The 23,697-nt window shown below is 41.7% G+C and overlaps 1 protein-coding gene across 1 annotated transcript in view; it reads right to left on the bottom strand.

Moving 5' to 3' along the window:
- Nucleotides 1–4,474: 4,474 nt before the first annotated feature.
- The window catches only part of SEC11A (SEC11 homolog A, signal peptidase complex subunit), a 46,107-nt gene continuing 26,884 nt past the window's right edge, over nt 4,475–23,697 (bottom strand). Inside the window, exons 3-6 of the mRNA XM_082255538.1 lie at nt 20,249–20,398; nt 18,040–18,159; nt 7,250–7,307; nt 4,475–4,964 (exon numbers count right to left, since the gene is read on the bottom strand). Of these exons, the coding sequence (XP_082111664.1) occupies nt 4,914–4,964; nt 7,250–7,307; nt 18,040–18,159; nt 20,249–20,398 (379 nt within the window). The 3' untranslated portion in view covers nt 4,475–4,913. The remainder of the gene's footprint in view (nt 4,965–7,249; nt 7,308–18,039; nt 18,160–20,248; nt 20,399–23,697) is intronic.

Here is a 23,697-nt window from a genome sequence, read left to right as displayed (position 1 = left end):
CAAGGTCCATAAAGACATGGATGAGCAAGTTTGGGGTGGAGGAACTTCACTGGTCTGCGCAGAGTCATGAACTCAGCCCGATAGATCACCTTTGGGATGAATTAGAGTGAACAAACATCAGTGCCTGACCTGACAAATGTGCTTCTGGAAGAATGGTCAAACATTCCCATAGACACACTCCTAAACCTTGTGGACAGCCTTCCCAGAAGAGTTGAAGCTGTTATAGCTGTAAAGGGTGGGCCAACTCAATATTGAACCCTACGGACTAAGACTGGGATGCCATTAAAGTTCATGTGCGTGTAAAGGCAGGAGTCCCAATACTTTCGGTAACATAGTGTATACTGTATATTTGTATTGTAGTTTAAGATTCACTTTTTGTGTTTTATCACATGTAAAAATTATTTCCAGGTGCCATAAGATATAAAGACTTTATGTCATGGGGTGACAACTGTCCCTCAACTGTGCTCTTGACATACTTTAGACAATATAGTTTATGTGTTAACTATGGGGAGTATAGTATACTGGTTCCTAAAAAAGGTATCTTTAAAGCATCTCCAAAAAAAAAAAAAAAATGCAGAAACAAAAACACAACTGACCACTTAGAAAGGATTGCACTTTAATAAAGCTGCACAGATATAATGGACTTTTTTTATACGGTATCTACATGTTGGCAAGCGGCCATCAAAAACCCAAAGCTAAAATTAGAATAAAGAAAGAGGATTATTCCTCTAACAGATTATTTTATAACTGAGGACCATACCTAAGATATCAATTGTACATATCAGCAAGAATATTTACACACACACATTTCTAGGCAAAGTACCCTTTGAAAGACTTGCCTGCAAACACAAACTGTGTGAAGATATGAAAGTATAGACAGAATACACAATTGCAGAAGGAAAATAAATCTATCTTGTGAATGCATGCACATCCTCCCCATTATTTGGTTTGAAGACATTCAATATTAATTTCTTCACATTATGGCAATCTAGTTACTTCATGATGATACATTCATACAAGGGGATTCAATAAAGCATTAGCACCACTGTTCTGGTGGCATGGCTCCTTAGAAAATCCCACACCAGGTTCAAAACGCCCTGCTGCCAGCTTCAGTCGCTTTACCAAAACATGCGGCAGACTCAGGTAGTTATTAAAGCTGAATTTCAGGAATTCAGCCACTTTGTAAAAAGTGCGCAGGCACACTATGTGTTAAATTCAAGGAAGTGCATAAAAAATCTCCTGAACTTCTCTCTATTATTTATATCTTACAAGTTTATGGCTGCCATGCAGCTCCTTGAACTTAAAGTGGTTCCAAAGGATCAAGGCTTTTTTTTTTTTTTTACTTTAATGCATGAAGGCAAAAAAACCTCTGTGCAGCAGTCCCCCCAGCCCCCCCCCCCCCAATACTTACCTGAGCTCCATCATGATCCAGCGATGTGTACAAGAGCCGTGGCTCTCTGGGGACTCTCCCTCCTCACTGGCTGAGTCAATTACAGCCAGTGAGCTAATGAGGAGAAAGAGGGGATGGGGCCAAGCCCCAGGGGTGTGTGTGTCTGTGTGTGTGTGTACAAGACTTCTTGGGTGCCCCATTGCAAGCTGCTTGCTCTGGAGGCACTTGGGAGAAGGGAGGGGCCAAGAGCGCCAGCGAGGGACCCGAGAAAAGGAGAACCGGGACTACTCTGTGTAAATGCATAGGTTTTTTATTTAAAAAACAAAACCTTTATTATCACTTAACTTTAGCTCATAGTGTACCTTCCCTTTTTACAAAGGAAATTAATTCCTGGAATTCAGTTTTAGGAGCACCACTTTTACAAAGTGGCACTATAACTGCACCAAATTCAAAAATAATTATCTCCAGTTCTAAGAAAACAAAACTGGGAGATAATGAAGACTAATCAAAAGATGGTGTACAGAGACAGGCAAAGTACCTGTCTCTGTACGTTGTATAGCAGGACATGTTTGCCACTGCTAAACACCCTCCTTGCCACCTGTCACTGGCTGTTATGGATGCTGTCTTCTTCACAGCCAACTGCCTCCTAATTCCAACAGTGGGCAGAGGCTGATGGGAAAGTGGAGACACCTTGTGATTGACAGCAGGCAGATTCCATAGTCTATTGCCGTCTGTCTATTTGTTATGGATTATGCCCATTGCCTGCAGTCAATCACAAGGGGAGCAGACCTTCTAATTAAACACATTTTTATATCCCATCAGACCCTGTGCACCCACTTTAAAAATTCTTGGCTGCTACAATGTATGGACACTAGTCTCAGTGCACCTCCGACACGAGTAAATGCACCAAGTTTAGGTACCGGTTTATAACAGGTACATGAATCGGTCACTCGCACCAACATTTGTCATGCTGATGCATGATGTAATTCTAAAGAGTGCCGTAGACACACTTTATGAATTTCCTGATGGTGGCTTTTATTTTAAGGCTACATTCACACCTCTGCATCGTAGTGTGGAGCATAAAGAAAAAAAAAAAAAACATACTTCCAGTAACAGTTTCTAAAGAAATGAAAGTTACTGCATGTAAAATATACTGCTCTGCAAATGCACCACAAAAAAACTGCAGAGGTGTATATGTAGATTACAGGGTTACTCCACTTTCAGAACAGAGCCTGTAGCTGTCCCAGCAGACTGTACAAAAATCTATACTTGGAAACAATTTTCAGAGATGAGACCGTTTGCGTATGCCTGATGGATCCCAGCATGTCCCAGCTTCTGTATATATCTTACCATATGTAAGAAAAAGCTGCCCATGGTAGCCAATAAAGCGAGATGATGATCTTGCCCAGAGCTCCTTTGAGATGCTTCTTCCCCAGCACAACAGAAGTATTTACACAGAAGCCTCGACCTGCAGACTATAGTGATGGTGATAGAGTCATCTCTTCCGACATGGTAATGGATACCAAAAAGTGCAATCATCCCTGAAGATTAGTCACAAACAGGCTAATGTTCTTTATTTTAAATGCCAGAATTGTACTAATCAGTTTTTTTATGAATCAATATTGGTTAAACCTTGGGGAGTTGTGTAGCTATCTAACCATTTGATACACACAAGGAACACAAGTACCTCTAAGAGTCTATTCTGAACATAAAAAAAAAACTGCATGGAATTTTTTAATAGAAAATCGAAGGAACTGCATATCTGAAAAGCATGAGACTTACAGCTGGCTTATTTATGGAAGAGGTCCTATTTCATGCTCTCATTGCTTACAGCATGTGTCAACAGGCTTCCAACTTATGTTGATAGCATCAGTTTGAGATACTTACGAGATCATTCAGAATCCACTGATAGGTGCATCTGCCCTGCAGTTGACCTCCTTCAAGTGAGTGTTGTATTCTGATAGATGTGTATGGAAATGCAAAAACCACTTGAAGCAAATAAAAAGCTTGTCGACACATGCCCCTAATTTTTCATAAGGTTAGGCAGATTGTTGCCCATAAGTTTAACATCTGGCCATTTTGTTACTTTCATTTTAATTTGGGCTGGTCATAAAACTATTTCCTTTGAAGGCAATCTTTACCTTATTAGGGTACTCCAGCCAACCATTCAGATGTTAGAATGGGCAAGAACCACCACTGAAATAATTCTTCATACAGCAGCATCATAACAAGACTACTTGTAATGAACTGTCCTTGGGGGGGGGGGGGGGGCATGGGAGTTAATTGCTGTTCCATTTAAATTACTTTTTACTGATGCAATACAGTTTTTTTAAAGTTATCAGAAAATATATGGATTTGTCTTTATTTAGATGTCATCTAAACGTTCCATAAAGATCTTGTTTTTCCCAGGAAGAAAGGGTAGACAACAGAGTGATGGAAGACAGGAGAGACAAGAAAGTGATTATCCTATCTTCCAGGGAGTAAGACAAACTTTCAAAAACAAACTACATTTTAAACTGGAAGTCAAGGCAATTTTGTTTTCATCAGCAGCGATCCTTACATCCTAATCAATGTGCCTGACCTTTCACATTATTGCTTTGCAGCTAGCATTCTTAACATATTAGGCAAGTCAGCTCAGCTCCTATAGGTGGTAGTGGTGGGACCACAATAAAATGGTAGTAATCCTGACGCTTGCACCATGGCTTAGAATGTACACTGGAAGTAAACCCTTTCCACCTCCCCCCTCTGCCCATAGAGACTGATTGTCCTGCCTACCGCTTTGCTGATCAGATCACCCAGTGTCATGTGACCACAAATGTTACAAACATGAGAATCTGCAGCAATCCCAATTCTAGGCTGCATCTGGCAAAACGGGGCTTTAAAAGACAATTTTATGGTATTTCTGAAAGTTTTTAATGCATTTACTAGGAGCTTCTCTAGTACATAAAGCATTTATTCGGATGCCTTGACTTACAAATAATGAAAACAAACAAGAGCTTTATGCTTGCAAAATCTTAATTTAGCAGAAAATGCCTTGATATAATCACCTCACCTATATTACTCCAACATTATCTAGATTAGGCTATTTCCGACTGTAGCCAAATTACTGCAGACCACAACAACTCTTAGATAGGCACTTCCGAATAAAATGTAGACAGGTATCATATTTTCAACAATGAGGGACTTTGGTATTAAATATAATAAAAAATACCACTCAAAGTATAAAAAAAAAAAAATGTAAACAGTGCAGTAGATATTCATAAAAGACCCGTATGAGGCCACGGAGGTAGAGAATCCGCGGCAGAGATAGGGCCCAAATTGTTTTAAATTTCTCTCTGGTCTCTGCTTTAATGAGAAGTGAGCACACATACACATGTATAAAAAAAAGAAATACTGGTTTTATATGTAAAACTGTACACTGCTAGATGAGATCTGTCCTTATAGAACTCTCATTCTGACAAGTTACAGATGGGTAACCACAGACTGAATCTGCGCTGATAGATTGTTTCCAACCTCCAGGTTGTTATTCTCGATGTACAAGGACAAACAGTCCAAGCAGGAACAAAACTGCATACTGAAAAGAGACACAAAAAAGGTAAATTTATTGTAATGGAATATATTTCATCATTAAAAAACGAACTGCAAACCGAAAGCAGCTGTAAGTAAGTTCAAACATATGTAGAATATAAAGTAAACATACACAGACTTATTCAAAGAATTCTTATTTTAGGCACTTATTCTAAATGCGGTAACCCAGAGCAACCAATAAGAATTCAGTCTGCTGAAGTTAGACCAGTAATGTGTTTCCAATTGGTTGAAAAGTAGAAATAAACCCAAAGCAACAAATAAGGCTCCATGTACACGGGACGTTGTTAAAAGTCCCTTTGAATGCTGGAATTTTTAGGACGTTTGAAACGTCCGTTCGGTCGCGTTTGTACCCGCGTTTAGCAGGCGTTTAGCGGGCGTTTGCGTTTAGAACCGTTCCTAGAGGTCAAAAAAATGATTCCCCTTTAAAATGGAAAAACGCGAACGCTAAACGCGGGTCATCGCGTTCGGACGCGTTTTTGCGTTTGAAACGCCGGGAAACACACGTTCGAACGCAAATAATTGCATTCTAAAAAAAGTCCCTGAACGCAACTGCCTGCAAATGACTGTAAACGACCTGGTGTACATGGACAGATAAGATAAAATGTAGATGGGTTCAGGGGCTTCTAAAAAAAACGCCCAACTGCTCCTAAACGGCCATTTCCAGCGTCCCGCGTACATGGAGCCTAAGAGTTCACAAACAAGTTTCCAATTAGAATTTTCAATCCTTTTCAGTAGTGAGTCATTTATAATTTGCATGCAAAAAAATACATTTTTGGGAACTAAATTATCCTGAAATTTCATTTCAGCTGCAAAAACTACCTTATGACTCTCTCCTAGTCTGCATTTAAGCATTCCTTGAAAGCTCATCTCTTCGGGGTAGCCCATTTCATTACTACCTAATATACTGTACTTTTTACTTTCTCCATCAGCTCATCCCACAGTTATAACTTTTTGGATTACTTGCACCTCTCTTTTAGCAATGTAAGCACACATTGTATTGAACTGTATTGTAATTGTACAGTCTCTATGTTGTAAAGCACCTTGTAAAATGATGGCACTATATAAATCCTGTATAATCATAATTTCCCATTGCTAAACATGAGAAGTCGGGCTATAAAAAGGAAAAAACAGGGCCCACTGACTTAGTGCCGGGTCACACTTATGCGATGCGGGAAGGCTGCGAATTTGCAGCCTGTTCCCGCATCGAAAACGCACCCTTGGCAGTTCACACTGCCATATGCGATACACTGGGGGTGTCAATGAAATGTTAACGACACCCCCAGTTTGATCGCATATTGCAGTGCGATCTTTACAGTTCGCACAGGATCAGATCGCACAAGTGTGAACCACTGTGCGATCCGATCCTGATGCGGCTGAAAAAAGGGTCATGTGCGACTTTTGTGCGGGTGCAGTGCGAATTTAGCCATACAAAGTGTATGGCTGAATTCGCACCGCACAGCCGATCGCATGTAATGAAGGAGCAGTGCGCTCCGATATTACATGCGATCGCCGCACTTGCAAGAGTGTGAACCGGCACTTAGGGGTAAAGCATAGTAATTATCAGAACCCAGTCTTCCTAATGCACATTTCATGTACCCAGGGTATAGCCGTGAATTTCTTTATATTTCTTTTTCCCCTTTGTATTCTAAGCAAAGCTGTATATGTATTTTCATATGACTTGATACATGTTGGTTTAAGTGTGCTTTATATGCTATGGTGCTAATGTTGAGCATTATGTTGAATATGTTAATCTAATGTACATTTGTCAATAAAAAGTTAAAGGAAAAAACACTCTAAGCATTATCTGAATGTAGGGTTTGTTCTGGAAACTCATCTGAGCTAGGGAAGCAATTCATATGAGCGGTGAAACATCTTCAACACTACAAAACAAATCTAGCTAAATGCAACTAGCTATTACTAGTTAAAACATGATCCAGATAAATGGAAACTTTCACAGACACAATGCTTTTACAGGACCTAATTGCCTTTTCATCTAACAAAATGATGCCCAAATGGTTATTGATATCTGGCATAGCCTTCATGCTCATACCATATCTAAAGAACTGCAATTACAGATATAAATTTTACATTCACCTACGCCCCTCAAACTTCTCCAGTGTACAAACCAGTTTCTATCGTAACATTTTAGCATAACCTAAATAGGTAGAAAACCTACAGAATAAAAATACAGTAACACAGATTAATATACAGGTTCAAGGTTTCAAATGAAATACATGGCAACAATTATTTTGAGATGGGAAAACAACTTACCTTAAATTTTGGGTAGTCATTCATCAGAATTGTTACAATTCCTATATAGGGCACAAACCTAAGACATAAGGAAATGAGTAAATAAAATATTGTTAATTCATATTCACAAAGGTTTACTAAAATAGCATGTCTACATGGTGACCTACTGAACTACATAGTAAGTAAAGTCCACAAATATTTGTTCATATAAAACATATGTAGATGCAGTTTTACACCCATTAGCATCACATACCCCCTCCCCCCCAGACTAGTGTATATATAGTGATATAGGTATATATATATATATATATATATATATATATATATATATATATAAAAAAAAAACCACACACACTTTAGCAAAAAATTATAACCAGTGTAGAGGCAGCACTGAGAACATTGTTGCGTGTAATTTTACAAACATGGAAATTCAAGTCATATGAAAGCCATTTTACTAAATAATATAAAATACGACGCTGAGCATCAAGCCTCCTCTGTATTCAGAATGCAGTAGGACCGCCACTGAGCACAGGACCTGGAAAGCAAGTGGCAAATCACTATTGTAGCGGTGTCTACTACAACGATTTCCAGCTTCTACAGAAATGGTTTGCAACCTTTTTTGAGTCATGAACCCTTACCTGGGCTCTATCTCCGTCCAGCGATGCCCACGAGTCTCTTGGCCATCTGGGACGCTCCCTCCTAATTGTCTGAGACACAGTAGCGGCTGTATGGCAGTAGTGAAGTGGTTAAGGCACGTGTTTTTACTGTAGCTCTGGTTTGGGCAGTGAGGGAACACAAAGTTTTTGTAAAAGGAAAAAGGTTTGTTACCTACCTTCATGCACTCTATGCATGACGGTTAAAAACCTTCTGTGTGCAGCAGCCCCCACCACCCAAAAAAAAAAAAAAAAAAAAAAAACTTACCGGAGCCCCCTGGCGGTCCAGCGATGTCCTCGAGAGCCTTGGCTCCCCGGGAAATCCCACTCCTAACTGGCTTTGGGCAGTTCCTGCTGCTTTCAATCACAGACAGTGGGTCAATCAGAAGATGGAGGGGGTGGGGCCGAATCACAGCTCCATGTGTGAATAGAAACACAGAGTCTTGGGAGTGCGCCTGCTTGGGTGCCCCTTGGGAGCAAGCTGCTTGCTGTGGGGTCACCCGGCAGGAGGAAGGGACCAGGAGGGCTGGCGAGGGACCTAAGGGGTGGATCGGTGCTGCTCTGTGCAACAGGTTTGTTATTTATATATATGTGATCGACCGATATTGTTTTTTTAACCACTTTACCACTGGAGGATTTTGCTGTCTTAGGTCTGGGCCACTTTTTGTGATTCGGCGCTGTGCAATTTTACTGGACAATTGCGCGGTCGTGCGACGCTGCACCCAAACAAAATTTACGTCCTTTTTTTCCCCACAAACAGAGCTTTCTTTTGGTAGTATTTGATCACCTGTGCGATTTTTACTTTTTGCGCTATAAACAAAAAAAAAAGCGTTTATTTTGGAAAAATAACAATATTTTTAACATTTTTTTATATGAAATTCCCCCCAGAAAATGTAAAAATCACTTTTTTTAAATTTTTGGCCAATTTGTTTTCTGCTACCTATGTTTGGTAAAAAAAAAAATCACAATAAGCGTATTTTTATTGGTTTGCGCAAAAGTTATTGCGTTTACTAAGGGAAAGATTTCTGTCATTTTTGGTGTTTTTTTTTTTTTTAACGAGTAATGGCGGTGATCTGCAATTTTTTTTGCGGGACTGCGATATTGCGGCGGACAGATCGGACCCTTGACTGCCATTTTTGACACTTTTGGGGGTACCAGTGACATTACTGTAGTAATCAGTGCTATATATATATGCACTGTTACTGTAAAAATGACACTGGCAGGGAAGGGGTTAATTTTATTGGAGAGGGAGGGGTTAATGTATGCCTGGTGCTTACTGACGTGTGTGGGGGGAGGTGACTGAGTGAGTCAGGGACAGATCGGATGTTCAGCTATGCTGAACACTGCGATCTGTCACTTCCTGTCATTTAGGAGATCCGCCCGCTCTGCTTACACAGGCGGGCGGATCTCCAAACTAGATTCCCCGACGATCGGGGAAGAGCAGCGGCGATCGCCGCCGCTCCTCCCCTGGCCCGACTCCCGCTGTGTGACTGAAAACAGCGGGAGCGTGCCTCCGGCGGCGCGTGAGCGCCGCCTACAGGGGGAGGAGTCTAGCGACGATAATGAGCCACGTTGCTGCTACGAGCAGACCTAAAGTGGTTAATGCCGATACCGATATTTTGGTCATCGGATATCGGTCGATATTTTCGGACATGTAAAAAATGTTTTTATTTTTTCTAAAGGTACTCCTTGTGGAGGGATCCGGGGGTCTAAAAGACCCCAAAACAATCCTCAGCACTGAAAAGCATTCAAAACGCCAAGTTTGGCTGTTTTGAATGCTGTCAGTTTAATTCGGCGCCGAGTACCGGGGTTTTTTACATGGAGACAGGCGCATGCGCACTTGCGGCAGGGATACCATACCGGCTTTCACGGGAACATATCTTCATGCTACACCGGGTCTTTTCTTCGGCGGCGGCGGTGGAGGTAGGATGCCGGGTCTCCTGGTGGGACGGGAGACCCGGGTGAGCCGTGGAAGGCGGCGGGAGAGGGGACGTCCCCTCCCGCTCCTTGTAATGACAGCCAACCGGCTTCTCAGCCGCATCGGTTGTCATCACAAGTCAGCCGACCGCCGGCTATGGACACCGGTACCGGGGTGAAGCCTCTAGCTGCAGGCACCACCCCAGGACATGCACTTTCCCTAAATATCGGTAACCTCAGGGGCCGATTCCCATATATTTTGGGGGAAGTGCATATCGCGCCCCGATATATCGGTGTTGCCGATAATCGGTAGATCTCTAATAGATAGATAAAGAGAGGGTTTAGTAACACTTTAATATACCCTATGAGATGTGGGCTACAATGCCTGCCATGTATAAGAATAAAATTAAGACTTTGTTTCAAGCATTTCAGCATGTATGACACAAAATACTCCAAAACCTCCAAAAATGCACTGACTATTGGATAGGAATATAAAACAGGAACATTGTCTACGGGTTTTAAATTAAAATGCAATTGGACAACTGTAATGATTTTATTGACCTTGCTCCATCAAGGATATGCCACAATTAGGGACAAGCAAGTATGTTTATTACAACAAAGCTGATTAAAATGTAATTATAACAGTCACTGACATAAAAAATGAATATCAATGCAAAACTAGTACAGAATAGATATTACAGGCAAACTAGCATAATGAGAGAATACTAAAGAACAAGCACAACCTATCCTAAGCTGTCTGAAGGACTTTGGGGATAAGAGCGCACTCTTGGCTCAGCAGATGTGAGTAAGAGATGCGCTTGTATTATGTGAGAATTATTCATAGTGTGTTAATGATGCGAGTCACTGACAGTGACCTATGGATGCATCAGTGCTGAACTGTTAATAAATTCTGTGATTCAACTTTACAAATGGTATACATCAGCAGTGCATGACAGTGTAACGTGAAATGCTGTGCTGAGTAACAGTGGGGGGTTAAGAGGATATAAACATTCCGGATTTGGGGAATGACTGCTTAATATAATAAAATAAACAAACAGGCTGGATTGACAGTTTTTATTGTACACAAGCATAGACACAATGGTGAATGTGTAAGGGGTCCTAATGTTCACAAAGCAGGTGCCTGCTCAAAAGTGTATCTTCAGAGGACCCGGAGATCTCCAAACTCACTATGGTAAGAAATTAACCACACTGTTCTGGTCCTTAAGTGCCCACTTCCACCTACCACCCCACCCCCAAAAACTTCCTACTGGTTTCAGAGTCTCACCTACCTGCTGTGAGAGGACTCACCTACAGCAATAGGAAGGCATGGTCTATATATGTCTAATAGAGCGCCAGGGTTCCAAGAACAGCTAGGTTTTAGGATTAAACTGTTCTCTTTGAGAAGCAGCTGCTTTATGGACCCGAGGCCATCTTACAAAAGCTTCAGGAAGGCCCATGGTATCCAATGACTGAATACAGTAAACACAAATGTTTACCGTTGGCATCTCAAATACATAAAAAAATATCATTCAAATCCAATTGGAAAAGATGCACGAAATCGACTGAACCAGAACCTCTGATTACAAAACGACACTGGATCAACCCTGCATCCTAATTTAGAGTCTAAGCCCTGCACCATAAACTTAAGATCGGATTCTTATGTGATTTCTTAAATTGAATGGGCAGTGGTAGAGTGGTTATTGTTTGAAGAGGTGTGGTACCATGCAGTTTTTGACCCTGTGTGTTGCCTCAGCAACATACAGAAGTCAACAAAATCAAGGAAGTCTCCATGTACAATGCAAGACCATTCCTACTGCATTGTAAGTAAGGAGGTCAAAGACCCGTCCACTACCTGGAGATTAGGGAGAAGACGTGAGCCCTGCCTAGACTATTTTTTTCATATCCTCAGAGTTCAGTTTCAAAGTGTATTTACACATTGGCAGTCAAATTTGGATAACATCTACATAGATGTCCCCATATTCAAAAAGCATAACTTAAAAAAATATTTATCAATTTCTGCTTACCATTTTAGTCTTTTCTGAAAACTCTTAAGACCTAAAGCGGCACTAAAGTCAGGTGTACCCACCTATTCTCAAACAGTCCAACGCCTGTAAAGTCAGTCGCTGGCATCTTCTTTCATGTGCTGGTCTTTGGCCATTTTCTTTTGGCCGGTGAGGGTCAGTCCTGTGCATGCGCAGGAGTGCAGTCATTCTGGCACACTTATTGTGTGCCGGAAATGTAAATGCAGCTGCATACACGCAGCCCCAAGTACATTTTGCAGATGATTGCGAGCAGGCAGGCAGGCAGGCAGGCAAGTATATTTTACTATAAAAAGAGATTCACTATTTTTTTTCAGCCTTTAGCTCCACTGTAAGCTTTGCTCTGCCGTGTAAATTTAATGTAATGTTAAGGAGGAGGCTGAGGAGTTAACGCTTACCATTATTAGTATTGCAGATTTTATCATTTGTAGACTAGATGTGAACATAGTCTGTCCCAACAAAGAGTTAAAGATCTCAGGACTTGGGTTCTACACAGAAACTAAAAATGTCCCCACTTTGACCCTCTACTTTTAAATTAGCTTGCAGTCAGTCTGCCCAAAGGCCTGCTCCAAAGAATAAACTAGAAAAAAAGTAATTATTTTTTTTTTTTTTTTTAGGTATGCAGCGTGAATGGGAACACAAAAAATACATAATAGGGATTTCTCAAATTTGACAGCAAAAGTGGAACTACACGTTAAAAGATGTACCATTCCCATCTACAAGGATGGCTGCAAAGGCACACATTTTTATTAGTTCAGAATTAAAACATTGTACACAAAAATTAACTCTTGTTTAGGACCTATAAAGCTTTGGGCATACCTTCATCCAATTGGGTATGAATTTATTGCTGCTAATCACTTCAAAATGAGCATATTGGAAGTTGGGGAATCACTAAAAAATGATTAACAAATGTAAAAATAAATATTACTGCATTTGTGACGCTGTGTAACAAGGTCTGCTTTCTGCTGCTTATCATCATACAGAATCTGTCATACCGATACAATCTCGTTCCTCATTTAAAAATCCTTCAGGGCAACCCAGCTCACAATACTCATCAATCATTTCCATGAAACCAGGTTGCCATTTGAAAGGATCACTTATATACTTCTGACAGATGTCTGCACAACCTAAAAATGTGGGGTGGATAGAAACTACTGAACAGCGAAATTTGATTAGTCCCTGTAGGCTTAGTGTAGATATTTATATAATTAAATAGCAGTCCCTATACCCCCAACATGTGCAAGTAATTTCTAGGTACTCAAGATATGGGGTAGTGTAGTTGTTCACTGGTTAGATTGCAAACATGTATTCTAGATTAACCACTTGCCTACTGAGCAGTGCCATCTTAAGAGCATTAAAGGGCCCTGGGCAATGCAGTGCACTGGGGCCCACCTACATAATCACCCACAATAATAAAAATGCAAAATATCGATAAGGCGATAATTATTGGTACAGCAATGCCAGGCTAATGACAGCTTCCAGGTTCAGCGGCTGGGTCCGGTGAAAACAGACGGGAGTCAGACTCGACTGTCCTGTGTGTTCCTGTTCCCGTGGAGGCAGACGGGCATTCCTGCAGTTGTGGGCTCCCCCTCCAAGACCCAAGTGCCCTGACAGCAGCGCAGAGCCGACAGGCGCTTGCCCCCTGCTAAGTTTGGTGGCGGGATGCAAGCGGGAATCAAGACTAATGCTTGGCTGGGGCTGGGTCGCTGGGCAGGCGTACCCATTCGGTAAGATGGCCCTGCTACTGAGCACTTTTACCCCCTTCCTGCCCAGGCCAATTTTCAGCTTTCACTCTTTGATTGACATTTGCGCAGTCATGCAACACTGTACCCATGTGACATTTTTATAATTTTTTTCACACAAATAGAGCTTTCTTTCCGTGATATTTAATCACCACTTGAATTTTCACTTTCTGCTAAACAAAAAAAAAAAAAAAACATTTTTCATAGTTTGTAATAAAATTTTGCAAACAGGTAATTTTCTTTCACTGATGTGCCCTGATGAGGCTGCACTGATTGATGGGCACTGATAAGCTGTACTGATAGGCACTGATGAGGCGGCACCAATAGGTGGCACTGATGAGCTCTGCTAGGCAGCACTGGTGGGACCGATGTCCCTTTAACATAAACCAGTTATCGGCTTTCTGCTTCTCTCCTCATGCGTTCAGTGCTTGGAAAGAAAAGCCGATAACCGGCTTGTGTTTACATTCTGTGATTAGCTGTCATTGGCTGAACTGATCACATAAAGGACTGCTGTGATTGGCCCTTTATTCCAATCTGTGATCAGCCAAGTCCGAAGGACTCCTGGGTTACAGAGGGCACCGCCCAATCACAGGAGGATGTACATTTATGCCCTCCCGGCAAAGTAAGCCCGTGCTGTAGCCATCTTTCAGTGTGAGCAGAAAGTGGTTTAAAAAAAAAAAAAAAAACGTTTTTTGTATTTTTCAAGTTCATTGAGGGACACAGGAATTTAGGCCTGGGGCAGAGCTTTCTACAAGTACTGCAAAAGTGTAAGCAAATAGTCTACAGTTAATGATGTAAAGCATTAAATCCTTCATCATGTCCAAAATCCTTTTGGAGAAGTCAGTAAAGACATTCCTGGGGGCTGAGCCGAGCACAGCATGTGAGAGGACCTGCTTCTCTGAGCTCCCGTGATTGATCCGGACATTGATCCTCTCCCCGGCTCACAGACCTGTCTCAGACGCATCCCGAGCGACACACATACTTCCTAAAGCCAGCTAAATTGATCGGTGCCTCATCCGTGTCTGTACGCAGCCGGGATGATGAGATCCAGGAAAGAGGAAGGTACAACCTCAGACTCCCAACATGGTGCCACCGTCATGCCACAGAAGACGCCATGAGGTGCTAACAGGGGGAAGGAGAAGGAAGCTGGAGCCTCCAAACACAAAGCTAAAGGGTAAAGATGGCCCCAGAGACATGCTCTTTTACATAATGACATGATAGGAAAGGAGGAGGGGGAACAGCCCAGGGGTGTGGGGGCCATGTTGACTGACCAGGAAGATACAGAGCAGAAGGAACAGGGAGAAATCCTGATGAGCAGGAACAGTCTACACAGTGAGAAATTCTGAAAGCAGTTAATAAATGCACTGCCTCAGTAGATAAGCTTAAAACACATTTGGGGAGTATGTCCGAAGATGTTGCTCTGATTAGACATGATCTCCAGAAAATCAGAGAACGCACGACAGCCACAGAGAGTCGCATTAGCGACTCGGAAGACAAATTGCTAAATCCTATGCGGGACTCACAAACTATTAAACAACCAGTAGGTGCCAACAGCTCACGGCCGAAGATCTGGAAAACCAAGCGTGCCTCAGCACAGAGGGAGAGAACCCCACCCAACTCGCCAATTAGCAGAAACAGGCACCAGCAGCTACCAGGATAATCTTCACTCCACGTGCGGTGATCAGGAAGTGAAAGGATCCAGGAGTCAGCACCAGGGAACGAGGAGGGGCTCCCACTGCCAAGATCGCCACCCACAGGGCTCCACTGTCATGACCGCTGCTATTTGCAATGGCAAACCACCGCAAAATGGCCACTGGACTAAACAAACATGGCTGCCGTGTATAGAAACACACAGGCTACAACAAAATGGCGGCACCAGGAGGATTACAGGGACCCAGGAGGGAACCCAGACCTCAAGGACAGACCCTGGCAAGAGCCCCCACCAGGTACAAACCCCCCCGCACGATCAATTGTCCGGTCGCAGGCGGCGCACCCTCCTAGCCCCCATCACCAGCATAGCGCCCTGCCCCCACCCCAGGAGATGGACCAGACCACCCAAACAACCCCAACATATGTGGGGGGTAAGATGGGGAACAGATGACAGGGGGTGCCTGACGGGAAGGAGGGGAACCCGGGGGTCCGGCCCACGTCCATCCCAAAACCCTCCAGGGGGAGAGGGGGGGACAGCTACTCACCATACCAGGAACCAGGCGGCACCGCTCCAGACAGAACCCCTGTCGTTCAAAATGGAGGGGGCTGTCAGCCAGGAGGAACACTGCGGCTCAGGCCGAGACCCGGTCGTATGTGACCTCATGAGGCGTTTAACTCGCAGGCCAGCCTCCGTCCAGTGGAGTTATGTCCAAGCCGACCTAGTGCAGAGCGGAGGTCTGCACACTCGCTGGCCAGACTGGGGTGAGCACTGGATTTAGATTATCCAGCCCGTCGCCCAGTCTGGCAGTTGATTATAGATCTCACAGGAAAAACCCAAGAGAACAAAAATTTCTATCCAAAAATAAAAAATTGCCAGGACCAAAGAGCCCAGCAAGGAACTGGGTCCTTACTCCTGACAAGGCAGAGAGAGGGAGTATACCCCCTGAGATTGCCCATGGGCATAGCCAGACCTTTTCTGCCTAGTGTCCTACACCTGTAGGAGGCAGTAAAACCCAACGGTTATGAAGATCTGAAGCTGTGTCTGTCAGTAAACGAAAGAGAAAATTATTTAATTGAGATGCGGACATAGATACAATATTAGCTCAGAGGCTACAGTAGTAGTTGCAATATAGTACATCAGAGTGCCTACAAAGATTGGATACCATACTAGAAAAAGAGAAAATCCAGAAAAGGTGTAGGGGTGAGGAGGAAAGGAGTGTTAGACAATGAAGAAAGGGAAATACAGAGTCTTCTAAATTGCACCCGCACTTAACCACCTCAAAGTTGAGGAATGGGCATTTCCATGCTTAGGCAATAGTTTGGTAACTATAAAAGGTGTGCGTTACAGTACAAGGGATTACAGTCTATGGGTTTAAAAAGGGCCAATGATATAAATGTCGAAACCTTGTGAAGTTGGCAACACTAAACACTCTTAGTATCCGGTTACCTCAGAAATGTCATTTTGTGCTCATTTGATTGGTCAATTGACAAAACCTCAAACTCTGCACTGCTTGAATGTATAGGATTGCCTTTAGAACAATTGCTTTTTTTTCTACTTAACAAAAGTTGAGGTAGTTATACTTTAACCACTTTAAGACCGGAAGGATTTTCCCCCTTCCTGACCAGGCCCTATTTTGCGATTCAGCTCTGCGTTACTTTAATGGACAATTGAGAGGTCACGCGACGTTGTACCCAGATAAAATTGATGTCCTTTTTTTTCCACAAATAGAGCTTTCTTTTGGTGGTATTTGATCACCTGTGCAATTTTTTTTTTTTTTTGCGCTATAAACAAAAAAAAGTGATAATTTTGGGAAAAAAAAGAAATAATATTTTTTCACATTCTGCTATATGACATTCTCAAAAATTTAAAAATCAAAATGTAACATTTTAGGCCAATTTGTTTTCTGCTACATATTTTTGGTAAAAAAAAAAAAAAAAATCCCAATAAGCATATTTTGATTAGTTTGTGCAAAAGTTATCGCGTTTACTAACTACAGGAAAGATTTAGGTCATTTATTGTTTTTTTTTTACCAGTAATGGCGGCAATCTGCGTTTTTTTGCGGCACTGCAACATTGCGGCGGACAGATCGGACCCCTGACTGACTGACAATTTTGGGGGGGACCAGTGACATTACTACAGTAATCAGTGCTAAAAATATGCACGGTTACTGTAATTACACTGGCAGGAAAGGGGTTAACATTATGGGTGATCAAAGGGTTAAATGTGAGCCTAGGGGAGTGATTCTAACTGTGGGAAGGGGGGAGGCGTGGCTCCTGAAATAACCATACAAACATGTGATCCAATATAGAAGGATCACAGGGGCTCTATGATCATTCCAGGGAGAGGAAAGGTCAGCTGTGTTTACAACTCTTCTCTCAGCGGGGAACAAGCGCGGGTTTCAGGCGGCAATCGGAGCCGCCTGCCCACTGCATCAGCTTACCTGCTGACGAGCAGGGCAGGAGCGCACTGGCGGCAGCATGCACTCGCCCCCTAGCCTCCCGAAAGCGAGCGCCGTACATGTACGGCGTCTTGCCTGGGAGCGGCTGCCTGCCGCAGTATAACTGCAGCGGATGGTCGTAAAGCAGTTAAAGACTAAACAATCCTATTTCAAAACTACTAGAAGTAATACACAATAAAAATGGACACAAAAAATAATTATACCGTTATTGCGTATAATATGTATGCTGTATTGACAACAATGGTACAGCAGATTTCTTTCTATCCCATTTGCTAATAGATTTCAGGGAATACATCCCACAACTGTTCTTGCATATATTTGTAAAGCATTGTTAACAATTTACAGACTTACCCTCTTGCCCTTCCCACCACGTCTTTCTTCTCCAGCCAGTTCTGTCCCTGCTTGTACAACCCTCGATCATCCACAGCATTGTTGTCTCCCTTTGTCAGAAATTTGATGTCTCCATTTTCCCTTAATGAGAAATATCTATTATTCTAAATACAATACTGTATATGATGCAGAACAAGAATGTAACAAGTGTTTCAAATACAGTCCTTCCCCATAAAAAGCCCTGGTTTATCCACCACATAAAGCATTGCTGTACATTGCCCAATTCGGTTATAGTGCCTTGAAAAAGTATTCATACCCCTTGAAATTTTCCACATTTTGTCATGTTACAACCAAAAATGTAAATGTATTTTAATGGGATTTTATGTGATAGACCAACACAAAGTCACATGATTGTGAAGTGCAAGGAAAATTATAAATGGTTTTTAAAATATTTTACAAATAAATATGTAAAAAGTGTGGCGTGCATTTGTATTCACCCCGGTGAGTCAATACTTTGTAGATCCACCTTTTCCCTGAAATTACAGCTGTAAGTCTTTTTGGGGATGTCTCTACCAGTTTTGTACATCTACAGAGTGACATTTTTGCCCATTCTTCTTTGCAAAATAGCTCAAGATCTGTCAGATTGGATGGAGAGCTTGAACAGCAATTTTCAAGCCTTGCCACAGATTCTCAATTGGATTCAAGTCTGGACTTTGACTGGGCCATTCTAACACATAAATATGCTTTGATCTAAACCATTCTATTGTAGCTCTGGCTGTATGTTTAGGGTCGTTGTCCTGCTGGAAGGTGAACCTCCGCCCCAGTCTCAAGTCTTTTGCAGACTAACAGGTTTTCTTCTAAGATTGCCCTGTATTTGGCTCCATCCATCTCCCCATTAACATTGATCAGCTTCCCTGTCTCTGCTGAAGAAAAGCATTCCCACAACATGATGCTGCTACCACCATGCTTCACGGGGTGGGGATGGGGTGTTCAGGGTGATGCGCAGTGTTAGTTTTCCGCCACACATAATGTTTTGCTTTTAGGCCAAAAAAATACATTTTGGTCTTATCTGACCAGAGCACCTTCTTCCACATGTTTGCTGTTTCCCCCACATGGCTTCTCGCAAACTGCAAATGGGACCTCTTATGGCTTTCTTTCACCAATGGCTTTCTTCTTCCAATTCTTCCATAAAGGGCAGATTTGTGGAGTCCACAACTAATAGTTGTCCTGTAAACAGATTCTCCCACCTGAGCTGTGGATCTCTGCAGCTCCTCCAGAGTTACCATGGGCCTCTTGGCTGCTTCTCTGATTAATGCTCTCCTTGCCCGGCCTGTCAGTTTAGGTGGATGGCCATGTCTTGGTAGGTTTGCAATTGTGCCACACTCTCCATTTTTGGATGATGGATTGAACAGTGCTCAGTGAGATGTTCAAAGCTTGGGATATTTTTTTATAACATAACCCTGATTTAAACTTCTCCACAACTTTATCCCTGCCATGTCTAGGGTGTTCCTTGGCTTTCATGATGCTATTTGTTCACTAAGATTCTCTAACAAACCTCTGAGGGCTTCACAAAACCGCTGTATTTATGCTGAGATTAAATTACACACAGGTGGACTCCATTTACTAATTTAGTGACTTCTGAAGGCAATTGGTTCCACTAGCTTGTAGTTAGGGGTATCAGAGTACAGGGGGTGAGTAGAAATGCACGCCAAACTTTTCACATATTTGTAAAAATTTTGAAAACCATTTATCATTTTCCTTCCACTTCACAATTATGTGCCACTTTGTGTTGGTCCATCACATAAAATCCCAATAAAATACATTTACGTTTTTGGTTGTAACATGACAAAATGTGGAACATTTCAAGGGGTGTGAATACTTTTTCAAGGCACTGTAGGTTCTGTATTGTTCTGGGATGGGAAGACTGGTGTGATGGGATTCCTATTAATATTCCAAATTGCTATTAACCGAAATTGTGAGAAAATCTCTGGGTATGCTGATTCTTTGCTTTCACAAGGGAAGGAAGGTTAAGTCGCATGTGCTGCCAATGAACACTGGCTAAATTGCACAAATGGCCACACTGGAGCTCCACGGGGATCTACCTAAAGACCAACCTAGTTACTAGTAGGCACTACATAGTGCCAGCACTTAAGTAGGATTGATACCTTAGAAATTCAAGATCACTTTAAGAATCGGACTACTCATGGATTTCATTAACTTAGGTACTCACTTTTCATGAATTTTCAGAACACGATGTACAATCGGTATCTCTCTTCCTTCTATTCTGAAGACCACTATTTCCCCCACTCTAATAGGATCATCCACACGATTGGTCAAGAAAAGCAAGTCTCCTCTGTGGAATGCGGGTTCCATACTGCCACTGCAGAGAAGATGTACAGAGTTAACATGATTTTCAATCATTAGGAGATTGAGGTACAACATTTATGAAGCAGAGCATATTCAACCTGATGCCTGACTAAATAGCAATTTTATACCTATGAACAGTTTTACCTGCCAACATATGAATGATTCTAGACATCCAAATTTGCAACCTGCAGAGTCGGAAATAAGGGTGACAACACTTTATCCATTAGAGATAAGAATACAGTCGTCGTGTCACTTCCCTGCATCTACCCAACTAAAAAAGGAGGAGCAAAATAAAGAATTGACCTGTCTGAGAGACTACCATGAAATAAAGATGGTAAAGGATGCTCTGGGTCACAGAAAAACATTAGTTAATGTATTCCTGTGACCCAAAAGAAAAGTATAATTAAAGGATTTGCCATATCTATCTAAAAAAATTAAGTGAACCTGTGTATCTTTATTACACACCAAAAGATGAAATACTATTGATATTATTTTCCCCTTAAAATATATGCCCCTACATTCTGTACACACAGAGGCAAGTATATGCACAAATACAGTGCCTTGAAAAAGTATTCATACCCCTTGACATTTTCCACATTTTGTCATGTTACAACTAAAAACGCAAATATATTTTATTGGGATTTTATGTGACAAGTGCCACTTTGTGTTGGCCTAATTGTGAAGTGGAAGGAAAATGATAAATGGTTTTTAAAATATTTTACAAATAAATATCTGAAAAGTGTGGTGTGCATTTGTATGCAGTGCCTCTGAATGAACACTTTGTAGAACCACCTTTAGCTCAATTACAGCTGCAAGTCTTTTTGGGTAGGCCTCTACCAGCTTTTGCACATCTAGAGAAATTTTTGCCCATTCTTCTTTGCAAAATAGCACAAGCTCTGTCAGATTAAATAGAGAGCATCTATGAACAGCAATTTTCTAGTTTTGTCACAGATTTTCAATTGGATTTAGGTCTGGACTTTCAATGGGCCATTCTAACTAGTGATCGACGGATATCGTTTTTTTAATGCCGATACCGATATTTTGGTCATCGGATATCGGTATCGGCCGATATCAGCCGATATTTTTGGACATGTAAGAACATTTTTTTTTTCCCCAAAGGTACTTCTTGTGAAGGGATCTGGGGGTCTAAAAGACCCCAAATCCCTCCTCAGCACTGAAAAGCATTCAAAACGCCAAGTTTGGCTGTTTTTAATGCTGTCACTTTTTTTAATTTGGCTCTGAGTACCGGGAAGTGATGTCATGACATCACTTCTGGGTTTTTTACATGGAGATCTGATCAGAGCCGAATGCGGCTTTGATCTGGTCTTTTCCTCGGCTGTGGAGGTAGGATGCCCGGGTCTCCCGGTGGGAGTGCCGATATCCGATCCTAATATCGGATCGGTGCATCCCTAGTTCAAAGCTTAGAATATTTATTTTTTATAACCTAACCCTGCTTTAAACTTCTCCACAACTTTATCCCTGACCTGTCAGCTGTGTTCCTTAGCCTTCATGATTATGTTTATTCACTAAGGTTCTCAAACAAACCTCTGAGGGCTTCACAGAACATTTTCAAGGTATGAACAATGTACGGTGAATAACTGGCCAACATCCCAATTTGAAACAAACCACAATCCAAAAGAGCAGTGGGACTTTAAAGGGCCAATGTGGGAGGGATGGTCATAAATAGAGCCAAAGTATTATTAGAAAAAAAACATTTATTAAATTTATAAAAGATATAAGAACATGCTCCCTGTGGGAACACTGATACAGTATACCAAATAGTGGTCTCTGTTGAGCACAGTCTATAGGTCCCTAATAAGCTGATGCGTTTCGCACCAAGGCTTCCTCAGGGCCAGAGAGACCTTAAAGACCGTTGTTCCCATGAAATCAAGGGCAGACCATATCATGTCCCGGGGCAGGCGTTGGGACTATGCAAAGCATGGGCAGCGACCCTCAAGGATATATACAAGATAAAATATAGATCCCCATACAACCACCAAAAAAACAGAGAACCAAGATATCCGGATAAAGGGCTGTTACATAGGGTAACCCGGTCCCCTCCTAAAGCCAATGGGTACAGTATCCATTGGGGGAGTTCTTTCACCCCGATAGGCTTGTGTGTCTAACCAATCTTAACTGTATCACATCAAATTCACATGTTCAGCCTGACAAGGCAAGTGGTAGGTGCCAGTGTTGTTAGGTCATCTGGATGTCAGATTTCTCCCTTATGTTTCCGTGCTTAAAGGATGCCTGCCAGAAACATTTTCAAGGTACTGCTTAGGCATAACTTACACTTTTAAAATACCATAGCTAAATTTTACTTTAAATATTATTTCCAAATAAATCCAACACAGATACATAACAGGAAAAAAAAATTCACCACCCCTTAGGATATAAACAAAACACCATGAATAATAATATCTCAGAGCAACCTATGGGCTTAACTATGACACCACGAACAAAAATTTGCTTAATTCTTAATGTACAATAGAAATACTTTTGCATATTTATTTGTTTCTTTTTTTTATATATATATTTGTCTCTACAAGGGTTGTATGAATTATCTTTCAGGCTAAAAACCTATTACAATATAATATGCTTTTGTAGAAGTTGCCTTGCAGTAATGCACCTCTATTTGTGTCATCTATTTTGGAGTCCATGTCCTACAGCTTCCCAGCTAAACTGCACTAAATGGAAGAGTCTAGCTATGCATTTGTTGCCAATAGCAAGAAAGTCTTACACTGTAATGTAAGTTTATTAAAAAAATACATTTAAAGTGGCTATTAACAATTGCAGATCTGATTCTGTAGCATGGATATCAGACATGTGCTAGTTATCATAGAGAGCCTATTTATCAAAGTGCAATAAACAGGGAGTCCCATGTCATTATTACCCAGTCATTATTCTGATTAAAGAGGACCTCTTGATATACATGACTGGCTGCCTAAAGCACAATAAAAAGATCACTGTCTAGACAAGACTAAGGTCTCTGTCTTTTGGGCTTTTCCAGTCATAGTTTGCAGAGTATATTATCTACAATCTCACCAAACATGCCTGTGAGATTTACAGATAGAGCGGAAGTTCAAAAAGTACATTATGCAGCACTACAAAGCAGGAAGCAGCGCTTTGCCACGTATTGTAAAACAATAACTGCCTAATACACACAAGTCTTTATGAGGATCCCATCTCTGCAACAGCCCTCAACAGCATGGCATGCTTAATGCGGAGCTCCAGTCTTTTGTGTAGCTGCTGACTTTCATTAACCACTTAAGCCCCGGAAGATTTTACCCCCATTCCGACCAGGGGGTATTT

The sequence above is a fragment of the Pelophylax lessonae genome (assembly GCF_965119305.1).
Source record: "Pelophylax lessonae genome assembly, chromosome: 4".
Taxonomy (NCBI): domain Eukaryota; kingdom Metazoa; phylum Chordata; class Amphibia; order Anura; family Ranidae; genus Pelophylax; species Pelophylax lessonae.
The sequence above is the reverse complement of the archived record's forward strand: the minus strand, read 5'-3'. Positions and strand labels throughout refer to the sequence as shown.